Below are 11,833 nucleotides of genomic sequence, written 5' to 3'. Positions count from 1 at the left end.
TCAGAAAGCTGTTTTTTTTTCTCTTTTGTTTTCTTTTCTTTTTTTTTTTTTCTTTTAACCTCTGTTCCAGTTCATTGGGTATGCTCAGGATTTAATTTCATGTTCTCTGTATACATCACCATGCCCAGTGCCCATATGAGTGTTGCCAGAGAATTACATAAGTTCTTCCAGATAATTAAATTACAAGTTATTGTGCATTTATGAAAGAGTGCTATAAGATGGTAAAAACAGAAACAAAAGCACATCGACAATCTAATCGTCAATTTCCCCTTGTTTATCACTATCAACCTGCATTAAAATTCTAACACAAGAATGTTCTAAAATATTTTGTGTTAAGGCAAAAATACCATAGGTATAAATATCTGTTATTGCCAATACTGGTGCTAATGATGCAGAAATACATAGAAAGCTCCAGGATAACTTCTAAGAACAGATAAAGAAACCATCCTGTTTTTTACAAGGCAGGATAGGTATGAAGATGGGATCTAATCATTAGACTAAGCTACAAGGCAGCTACTTTCATGCAAAAACCATTTTCACAAGCAATATGGCACATTGCAGAAGGTTGTAAGTAGTGCATTTTTTTTCATTCAGATGAAAAGTCCAGCTGTTTTATTACAAAGCATCTGAGATTTCTGTTAGAGTTCTGGAGAATGGAGAGACGGGATAAAAGAGGAGGATGAAGGCTCAATATCCACATCGTAGCTATTCTGGACTTACCTGTTGGCAGCAGGAGGCTTGGGAGGAGACATAGGTTCATCTGCCTTCACTAATGATTTTTCTGAAGTAGTTTGCTATCTTGCAGGAATTTTGCTTGTGTTCCATACAATCAGTAGAAAAGCATAATTAAATATGACCAGACGCATAGCTTCCTTGGGCCAGACATTCAGCAGCAACATATGGAATGAAAAAGAGAAGATGTAATGCATGAATCAGAGCCACAATGATCACACCACTGTTTACTGCAATAAGCAGTGTTGACCTTGGTTATTTTTCACTACTTCTATCAATTTGTGAACTAGCTTTTGAACTAGTGAGTTTTTTGAGACTGCTGTAAGATGCTACATACTATGATTAATTTGTCCAATGTACACAAATAGTATGAATATAAAAAAAAAAGCAAAAAAATTGTCACTGAATTTGCAGATACAGAGCAAAAGCGAAGGTCATTGCCATAGAGCAAGCTGAGCTTTTCCCAAATGAACAACGTTTTCCTCATGCCTTCTTCTTTGGAGAGCCCAGCATACATTCTTACCCTTCTTCAATTTTGATTCTTAATGTGGTATCTAGCAATGCTCTATCTGTCTGCATGCAATGTGGTTTTTAGATGTGCAGCTCATATTGCAATAATAAAGCAGTAAGTGAAATTAGTTCAATTTAGGTATATGCATTTGCTTTGGGGATAAATGTAATCAACAATTTCTCTTCTCCACTTTTCTGGCTGACCTTCCAAACTGATTGAAATGTACCAGAGCTTCCATACGCAGAGTGATGTTCTTGATAACACTAGAGGTCTGTGAGCCTCATATTTTCTTATTTTCTTTGGCCTGATCGTGTACCCATATGGCAGCCTTATGATTTTTCTGAGGCAAGATCTAGAATTACCTTGAGAAACCACATGGAAATAAATAAAAGAAAAAAAAAATGAAAACATGCAAACGGGCCATTTGCAGATGAGAGGCTTTTGGGAAATGTCTTTCTTGAGGAACATATAGAGAAGGAATAAGAAAAGCCACATCAGGAATTAGCAGAGTGCTGTGGGATGATACCAGTGACCAATGGAGGAAAGATAAACTTTTGCTCAAATCTGCTCTGTTTTCAAAACACTGCTGAAGAACATTTTGTCATGATGGTATGAATGTCTGCTTCTCACCAACAGCTCTATTTAAGGTGTGCAAGTGACATATGACAAGTATGTTTGAGTTTTATAACTACACCTTCAGCACCAGGATTCTATACTACAGACACATTACTATTATGCTAAGGTGAAAGCAAAAAAATCTAACATCATTTTTTTTTCCCTAATATTTAATTAGTAAACAATAACACAAGAAGTATTATCATTCTAGTAATACATCAGCTTTATTTGGGAAGATAACTTGCAGAATTTTTCAGGAGGAAATTAGAGAACAGTTGAGGAAGACATAAGAATAGTTATTCAGATTTTGAACAGTTATGAAGATTTTGAGTGATTTTTTCTGAACACTTGAACTCTCAGGGACGGCTATGTAAAGTTTTGAATACAGCAAAATTTACCATGAGATGCTGTTACATGAAAATGAGATTTTTATATTTCATTATATATTGTCAACAGTTTACGGGCTGGTTCGGCCCAGTCCCATGACTAGTGGGGAGGAGGATTTCACGAATCCGTGCATCCAGAAAAGGGAAACAGGGGACCCCAAAATAATTAAAAACCGCGGCAACAATCTGAGGAGAAACAAACTAATTTACTAAATACAGTATCAGAATGCAAGATAACACACCATAACATAATATTAAATATAACATAACATTAACATAAATTAATAATTAGAATTGAAGCCAATCAATCAAATACAGTGAGAGAGAGTGTCTGAAAGGTGGAAAGGCCTCTCCATAACCCAAGGTGAGGTGAGCAGTCCAGTTGAGCAGCAGGGAGGAGAGCCTGACAAAGAAGAGCGCATCGGGTGACCTTGTCAGGGGTTATATCTCCTCTGTGACTGAAAAGCTCCCCGGGGTGTGTAGTTCTCTTCCAGACAGGTGCCCAGAACTGGAGCATTAACAGTTTAACTCCCAGAGCACTACATGGTGTTATGATGTGGAATACCGATAACCAAAAATCACAAAATCATGATATGTATCGAATGGAAAATGGATTAAAATATTTTATCTCTATAGACATGGCAGTTTTCTTTTTAAAATCACTTTCTGATTGTATTGTGCTATTATTCATGAAGTCCTGTGTCTAGCAGGAGGGGAGTTTTAAATAACGATACAATCCATGTAGTAAAAATTGCACAAAACCAACAGCATAAAACTACAGTGCAAATTCCTGATGTGCCATGGAATATGGCGAGTAGAAGAAAAAAATTAGTTTTTAATTCAGTGTCAGACCACGTCTAATTTTTAAGGTCTAAAACATCTGTCGCATTTTCATTTAAGAACACCTACAGATCAAAAAGAACATGCACATTCTTAGCTCTGTTGTAATTAGAAGAGGCCTTCTCAAATGTATCATATTTCTTGTATTAGATCATTTACCTAGAATCATAAAATCACAGAACGGCTTGGGTTGCAAGGAACCTCAAAGATCACTTAGTTCCAACCCCCCTGCCATGAACAGGGCTGCCATCACCAGATCAGACTGCCTAGGAGCCCACCAAGTTTGTTCTTGAATGCCTCCAAGGATGTCACATTCACAGCTTCTTGGGCAGCCTGTGCCTGTGCCCTATCATTCTCTTAGTGAAGAATTTCTTCCTAACATATAGCTTAAACCTCTCCTGAGTCTATTTCCTCTTGTGCTATCACTATCAACCTGCATGAAAAATCAGTCCCCCTCTTGCCTGTAAGCTTCTTTCAGGTGCTGGAAGATTACAGTGAGGTCTCGGAACCTACTATTCTCCAAGTTAAATAATCCCAAATTCCTCAACTTTTCATCATAGGAGAGGTACTCCAGCACCCTGACCATCTCTGCACCCCTTTTCTGAAGCTATTCCAACAGCTCCATATCCTTCTTGTGCTGGGGGCCACAGGCCTGGACACAGTAATCCAGATGGGGCCTCACAAAGGCAGAGCAGAGAGAGATAATCCCCTCCCTCTCCCTGCTGCTCACCCTTCTGTTGATGCAGCCCAGAATATCATTGGCCTTCTGGATTGCAAATGCACACTGCTGACTCACAACCTGCTTTTCACCCATTAGAATCCCTAAGTCCTTAGCAGGGCTGCTCACAAGGAGGTCATCCCCCAGTCCATACTCATACCTAAGATTTCTCTGATCCACTGGCTTTATTACTGGCTTTATTATGTTCTCAGGGGTGTCCAAGACATCCCTTTCTTCTACTGTATTGACTGCACCACTCAGCTTAGCATCACTGTTTTTCAACGCAGTATAACTTTGTAAATTAAATAGACACTGAACAAACTAGAAAGTCAAAATAAGTTCTTACTGCCTTTAATATCTGCCTTTAGTAATTCCACCATAAACACGAATGTGATTCAAGGCCAATTTCTCATATAAAAAATGAAGGGCAAGAGAAAGGTTTTAAACTTATAATGCATTAAAAAACAAAAAAGTGCTATACTTTTATTCATCCTCTGTTTTTTTTCCTTAGCAGTTCATCAAAAGGGCGTTTTACACCAGAACAGATGCCAACACAAATTGCAACCAAGCAACCAAGCTGTGAGAGACAGTTGTTGCTGTTTAACCTTTTGCCAGTTCCTCTCTGGCTCTGTTCCGTGTGCACTTCTCTACATGCGTTCTGAAGGCCTGCAGGGGCCAAAAGTCATGAATGTCAAGTGGGTTGCTCTGGTTTCAGAGTGGGTCTGAAAGTGGAGACAGGGGAAGCTGTGGGGCTCAGAAGCTGAGGGGCCGTGGCCGGTGGCTCTCAATGAGGTGTCAGCCCTCGTTAGGCATTACTGGCTGGAGTGTGGATTGGGGGATTATTTTTAATAGACAGGCTTTGCTGGGGAAAGAAGAGGCTGTGTGCTAAGGGGTATTTATTGTGATGCTGCCCAAGGTGACCAGAAAGCTGTGCGAGAAGGGCAACGTTAAGCCACTGTGGCTTTGTGGCAGTTGCAACCACAAGGAGAAACCCAGGAGGCAGCGTCTCGACTTCGTCTGGCATCAGGGTCATCACTCCGAAACGATGAACATGCATTGCGCTTTGTTCCACACCGAGACGGAGCACGGGGCAGCGGTGGGGCGGGGACAGAGGGATGCTGCTGTTAGCGCGGCCTTGCTCGGCTTCGAGAGCTGCAGACAGGTGGGGGAGCTGCTCCGCAGCGTCCCGTAAGCTGTTTCACCTGCCAGCAGCGACCCTGCGAGCAGACAGCAGGCGGATAAAGCTATTAGGCTAAAACTTCAGAGCAGCTCAGCCACCATCTGGAGCCACGGAGCCGGGGACAGGTGCGGGAGGCGCAGCCCGCCGGCCCGGCCCGTCGCACCGCGACGCCCCACGCGCGCGACCCCGCAACCGCCGGCAAACGAATCGACCGCCGTCGGGCAGCCCCTCAGCCCCACCTCGGGCGCCCCCGTGCACGCGGCCCCAGCACCGCCTTCCGCCGAGGCGGGGACGGGCGACTAAGGAAGGCCGCAGCGGCTCTGGTTCTGCCCCCGCCTCCCCGTCAGCCGGTCCCGCTGTGACGCCGCGGCGAAGCGCGCAGGCGCAACGGTGGTCGGCGCCTGTTGTATCCGGCCGGCGCCTTTTTTCTCTCTCCCCCCCCCTCTTCCCCCTCCCCGACCCTCCCTCCCTGCTCCCCCGCCGCTCTCCCAGAGCCGCCGCGGTCGCTCTCCCGCCGCTGCTGCGCGCGCCTTGCCCGCGCGCCCGCTCGGCAGCGTCTCCGCTCTCCTCGGCTGCCCCATGAAGCGATGGCAGCGGCCAACTTCGGCAAGATCCAGATTGGGATCTACGTGGAGATCAAACGCAGCGATGGTCAGCGCGGCGGGGGGCCGGGAGGGGCCGGGTCGGGGCGGCGGTGCGTCCGCCGCCGCGAGGCTGGGCGGGGAGGGGGCCTCGCGCCGGGCCCATTGTGTGCGCGGGGCCGGGGAGGGGCCGGGCCCGGCGCTGCGGTTGTCAGGGGAGCGGCGGCCGCCGGGCACAGGGAGGCTGCGGCAGCGCGGGGAGGGGCGGCGGACGGGGGGCGCGCGAAGGGGGGAGGGAGGGCGCTGTAGGGGTCCGGGGGAGGGGGCGGGGGTTGGAGGACAGGAGGAAGGTTCGGGGAGGGGGGGGGCTTCGGGGAGGGGGCTCTATGATGGAGCTCAGTGATGGAGCTCGGTGATGGAGGCGCGTCGTGCGAAGGGAGAACTTCGCGTTCGCTCTGTCGTGGCGGCTGTGGGCTCAGAAAATGACAGTGCGGCGTGCGCTGGAATAAATGCCTTTGGACGCTTCCGTCTCCTGATGGAAGGCCTGGCGGTATTATTTCGGATGCGATTAAAATATAAGGGAAGTGCCTGCTCTTTGTGCCCGTGGATGGCTGCTTCTCTGCTGCGACCCGGTGCTGCTCTGGCCGCAGCTTGCGTGGGACCGGCTGTAAGCCCGTGTGAATGAAGGGTGCTGTGCCACGCTGAGGTGCCGGGTCGTGGCCTCTGCCAGAATGGGGAGGCGCGTCGCTCGTGCCTTTGGCTCTGTGGTGTGAGTGGGAGTGTGTCATCCATTCCCAGCCTCATGAGGTCTGAGACCTCCTAGCACAGGGTGGGGTTCTGCTGCCTTCTTCTGGAAGAGTTTTATTCTCTCCCATGTTCAGGAGCTTGATAACAGCCAGATGTTTTGAAGAGAAGATTCAGAGGTGGTCAGCGTGGTTTCATGAGGCAGAAACAAGCAGCAAGCCTTTGTGCGGCTTGTCTTTCCCATCTCCCGTAGTACAGTTCAACCCTACCAAAAAAATCAAATGCTCTGTTGTTAGCTGGATGTGGTATTGCACCAAACCCTCAATTTGTGCTTGATGGCTTGTGTTTCACGTGAAGAATCTGATAATTCCAAAAGTGATTTGCATAATGCCCGCAGAGTTCAGGAGGCTTCAGAAAACTGCGTTGTAGCAACTTGTGCTACTGTTTTTTGAGGCCTGTGTCCATTTTTTTTTTTTACATGTTACTGGCTGTTTTGGATGTCTTCTCGAAGATAAGGCATGACAGTGCTCCAGTGTTTTTTCTTTTGTACTCTTCAGATTTCTGCTCACTTATGAAGCCAGAAGTGTGAACATTAACTCTTGAATGTAATAATGCTAAATTCTCATTCCTATTAAGAAATCACGTGTTTTGCTGTATCACTTAAATATGAGATGCAATGTGTTAAATATTACCCATCAGTGGCAGAGTAGGGGGACAGCATCTCAGCAGTTATTTCATCATAGCACTGTAGGGTTTTGAGTATTTGCATTAGCGTGCTCCTTGTGTGAGCAGCCACACTCCAGAGTTGTACTGGGGTTAGCAGATCCTGGTTGTTGCAGTGTTTGCTTGTCTTCCGTGGGACTGATGGTAGAGATGTTCATGGGGCATAGAGAGGAACGTAGAGACAAATACTGGAAGAACAGATCACACTAGATTGCATGTAGGTGGCTTTGGTGTTCAGAAGGTAGGTTATTAGCAAGCTGGGCTGTGGTTGCACAGGCAATCAAGATTGATCTAGCTGCTTCTGACAAAGAGAGTGTGCCTCTGCCGGCTCTGTTGTTCTTACTGGCTGTCTCATTCGTTGTCTCCAATATCTTTTTTTCCCTGATATAATGTATTAATCACATAAATTTAGTGGATTTTTGAATCTGATAGTTTTCTACAGGACTGGGGAATTCAAATTACTGTCAGATGATCTGTGACCTCAAAAATATCAGAAAATGCATGACTGGGACAAAGAGAAAGTGTGAAGTATGATATTCTTCATTAAAAGTGAGTTACCGGGACCCGCCAAACCCAGAACTGTGTTCCATGTAGCATCAGGGCGTGATATCATATGAGCTACACAAGGTTGAAGGCAGTTAAAATTCTTACAGAAATTTTCTGTGGAAGTATTACGTTGGTCAGTCTGGGCATTTTTTCCCATACTGTCTTATCTTAAAGAACTCCATTTCCTTAAAACTAAATTTGTATTTTGAGAAATAAAAGAAATTTTTAAAAATTACACTTATGCTTGTTTGCTGAATAAAAGTGTTGGGTTTTTTTGTTTGTTTGTTTGTTTTTTTAGTAATGGACTTGTTTTGAGAAGTATATATTTTTTTCCCATCTTTCCATCAGCTACACTGAATGGTTTTTAGAATCCAGATAATGCTTTATTAATTCCATTTTTTTTCTCTAAATAATAATGACAGCTAAGAGAATAGTTTGATTTTTTTTTTTTTTTTTTTGTAAAAACATCACACTTAAAACTTATCATTCTTCACTACAACAGTATTGCAAACAATATATGAACAATAAGTGTGAGAATGAGACCAGAACCTTCTAGAAAGAAAGTTATATATTGTCATTTTGATAAGCTCCAATTAGGTTTAAGTGTTTCACAAGAGACTTCTTATGTCTGAATGGAAAATAGATGTACAAATGGAAGGCATTATTGGAACTTATGGCCAAAAATGCATGAAAACCAGTATTTGGATAAAACCCAGCATTTTCAAGAACTGACGCTACAGAACTGCTTGCTGTGTATCTTTTTTTTCTCAGTTGGATAAACATTGGTATAAAAGTTGTCTAGAGTTACAGGTAATGTTTCCAGTTACTATTGCATGGGATAACTTAGGTTCTCGTAATGTAATACAAATCAAGTCGTCAGCTATTTGAGCTTTTTTATAATCACTTCTGATACTGAAATTTGTTACATATTTCAGTACAATTTGTGGATGTTACTTGAAATATGCTTTGATAATCTGCTTTGGAAATGGGAGAGAGCTTGTTCATTTTAGCTTGTGAACTGCCAGCAGTAACTGTGGATCCAGTCATGAAAAATGTGCTTATACATTGAAGAGCTGGAGTGTGGGCTGTATGGGTTTTTTTCCCTGTCGTTTGACCTTTTTGAGGTCTAAAAACAGACATTTGTCTGGTGATGACTTTCCCTTAAAAAATAATAACCAACTGCTTTGGAAGTGAACTTATACCCATGTATCCTCACTTCTTATGCATTATCCATGTTATCTTGTGCGAAGATCTATACAATTATGTGGAGAAAGAATAACTTGCATTTATTTTTTTTCCTTAAGTTCAGCATTTGATGAAATAGGATAAATCTGTTTTATGCCCTGCAGACCTTTGGAAAGTTGATTGGTATTTTTCATTTACTTTTTCAGTCCAATTGTGTTCAGTCTGTTTCTTCCTCAGGCTGTTCCTATTCTCTCTTGTCTCTGCAAATCTGAAATGCTACCTAGAAGAACAGAGGAATGAATTATGTAATTGCTCATTTGAGAAGGGGGGAGGATACAGTGGTGTTCTCACAGTGTCAGAAATGATGTGGCAGAGAAGGGAAAGGACCTTCTTGTAAGGGAAGAGTAACTAAAGACTGGATAGAACGTCTAGGAAAAGGAATGTGCTATAAGAAAGAAAGATCATGAGCTTGTGGTGGTTTGTTTTTGTTGTTTTTTTTTGGTTTGTTTGTTTATTTGTTTTGTTTTTTTTTTTTTGTCTTAATAAAAGCACCAGGAGAACTGTCAGTGTTTGGAAGAGAAAACTTGAAACTGGGAAAATAGCAGGAACTAGGAATAGTTGTCATTTGGAACTTATTACCGGAAGACATGAATGCTGGAAGAATAGCATAATTTTAAGGAGAATGTTGGTATGGATGGTGGGAGTATCCAGTTCTGTACCACAGCCTAAAGAAACACCAAAATCACAGGCAGGCATAAGAGGTAGTTTATTTCCTACCTATCTGTAGTTTAAATAACCTCTAATAGATGGGAGGCAGGAAGAAATCTTGTCTTGATGACTATTATTTTGTAATCATCTGCTTTGGATTTTCTGTCATGTATATCTGAACACCTGAAACTGATGATCGTGGTCAAAGAAAATCCAGTTAAAAAACAAAAAGTTACTGGCAGCTACTCTGTCCTTAACCTTGCCAAAACATGGAGACTGTTCTGCCTTCAGATACAAAGGCTACTAAATAAGGGTAAGAGCTACGATTTTTGTCGTTGTTTCCAAAGCCCAATTTCCACGACATGGGTTTGTCAGTGTCTACACCATCTTCTGTGTTTTTGGGTAGTCTGGTATGATGATCTTGACCTTTATGTGCAGCTCCCAGTAGCAACACAATTTTATAGAAGGTATAATACCGCTATAAAAATTCTGTTCAGGCTTGGGTAGTCACTCTATTTCAGAGTTTCCAAAAGATAGGTTTAAGTGGTAATGTGCTTTTTACTCTTTCCTTTGGTGACATGTATCAGTTATTTCACTGTGATTAAGTCTTTTTTTTGTTACCACATTAAATCATTTGACTCAATTACCTAATCCCCATGTAAGCCATGCTGACACAATGTTTTATTGTCCTTCCCTAGTGGTCAGATCACACACAGGGCTTCAAGTTTGCTATTGTTGGTAGGGCTAGAGGGTCTGACCTTCAGACTTCCTTATCCTGTTCAGGTTCTCATTTTATTGCACCCAGACTTTCTGGGGATGGTAGCTACCAAAGTGTTGATCAGGAGGATGTGTTAAGTTTGCCGTGTTCTTTGTAAAATCACTCTAAGCGTTTGGCTCTTAATATGCAGTAAGTGGATATCCGTTGTAATTTGAAGATTTTCACATATTTATGTAGGTCTTCTATGTGTTGTATAAATAGTTCTTGGATGACAGGAGTTGAAATCCTAATCTTCAAAGAACCTTCTTGTCTTTTTGTTCTGTGTTTAACACAGAGCTGTATATGGCTGCTTGGATTACACAGCTTATATACAGCACGGTTTTATTCCTCCCTCCCATTATGTTACGGGGGAATCCTGTCTTCCATTTCTGTTCAGTAGTATTGTGCTTTGCCCCCACTTGCTATAGTAGCCTGTTGCAGGGTCCCAGTTTTACTCCTGTTTTCTTCTTACAGCTTTATGAAGTCTTTGTTATTACGTGGTCTCATGACAACATGGCATCAAGCATGGCCTTATGCCTTGAGGTGGGAAGAGATGATGACTCATTGGAAAGAGGTCATGCCTGAGCGAGAACTGTTGCTGTTGCCAAAGTTATAAAAGATGAATTACCCCTTGAGTTCTTCTAATGTACCTAGTTATTCAATGACTGTAAAAAAAAGTTGAACAGTGTGAAGTATTTATTAGGGGAGCTCCTTTCCTGAAGCACAAAATTGAACAGCATTTTTGTTGGGTTGATCTGTGGCATGTGCCATCTAGATTGTTTATTTATTTTGGTGCTTGAGAGTAACGGAATGGAAGAAGTTCATTTCGTTGCTTATTTTCTAATAACTTCTTCCTTTGTAGGCAATTACTGCTTACATCATCAATGTGATTTTATCTTTTTGAACTTTTCTCCCAGTGTATTGTTTGTTCTGTACTCTTGACATCAGGAGTAGCATTGTGTTGCCAGCCCACTGTCAGCAATAAAAAAGTGTTCACTATAAATGTACATTACAGAGTAAAAGAATCCACTGCCTTTTAGATAAATGTAAGGTTTAGGGTTAGGTTTTCAGAGTTAAGTTAAATTTCCAATGTAACGCAAAGTTAAGATACAGAAGTCTGCAGCAAGGGTTCCCAAGCACTCTGAATATTGTTCAGTAGTGAGAAGGTGCAGTAAGCAGACTGTATGGTCAATCATGATGAGATTTGAAATTTAATACAGTTTTTGAGAAAATGTCTGCTTTTGATATTTCTCATCATCTAATCATATAATTTCTCATCATGTCACTGTGCTATAGTTAATGTTGTCTGGACATACAGGTGCTTTCGGTATGTATTTCTAGATTTAGGGTGAAAGATTCTGATAGAACTGGAATTTTTTGTAATAAAGTTTAAGACTTTTAGATACTTACCTAAATTAAGCTTGTTGCAGTGATTTGGACTATGGATGTGAATCCATGTTCGGCTGGTTGATTCTGGGCTTTTGTCTGCCCACCATGTCAGTGTTAGTTTTTCATTAAATGTATGGGGTGAAGGGAGGATAGGGAAATAAAACTATGTCAGTCCTGATGTAAGTTGTCATACACTGCTATTGGTTATATCTGTGAAC

At 42.5% G+C, this 11,833-nt stretch overlaps 1 protein-coding gene across 3 annotated transcripts in view; it reads left to right on the top strand.

The window, feature by feature from the left end:
* The first annotated feature begins 5,516 nt into the window (after positions 1–5,516).
* The window catches only part of KIF2A (kinesin family member 2A), a 52,611-nt gene continuing 46,294 nt past the window's right edge, over positions 5,517–11,833 (top strand). For 2 of the 3 annotated variants that reach the window (XM_042825800.1, XM_042825799.1), the window contains exon 1: positions 5,518–5,633. In XM_042825800.1, coding sequence (XP_042681734.1) covers positions 5,570–5,633 — 64 coding nt within the window. In that variant the 5' untranslated portion in view covers positions 5,518–5,569. Of the gene's footprint in view, positions 5,634–11,833 lie in introns of all 3 variants that reach the window. The other variant, XM_042825802.1, reaches the window with a different exon arrangement.

This window comes from Centrocercus urophasianus, unplaced genomic scaffold (assembly GCF_019232065.1).
Source record: "Centrocercus urophasianus isolate 14NV4802_14NV808 unplaced genomic scaffold, USGS_Curo_1.0 seq_25, whole genome shotgun sequence".
Classification (NCBI taxonomy): domain Eukaryota; kingdom Metazoa; phylum Chordata; class Aves; order Galliformes; family Phasianidae; genus Centrocercus; species Centrocercus urophasianus.
The sequence above is the reverse complement of the archived record's forward strand: the minus strand, read 5'-3'. Positions and strand labels throughout refer to the sequence as shown.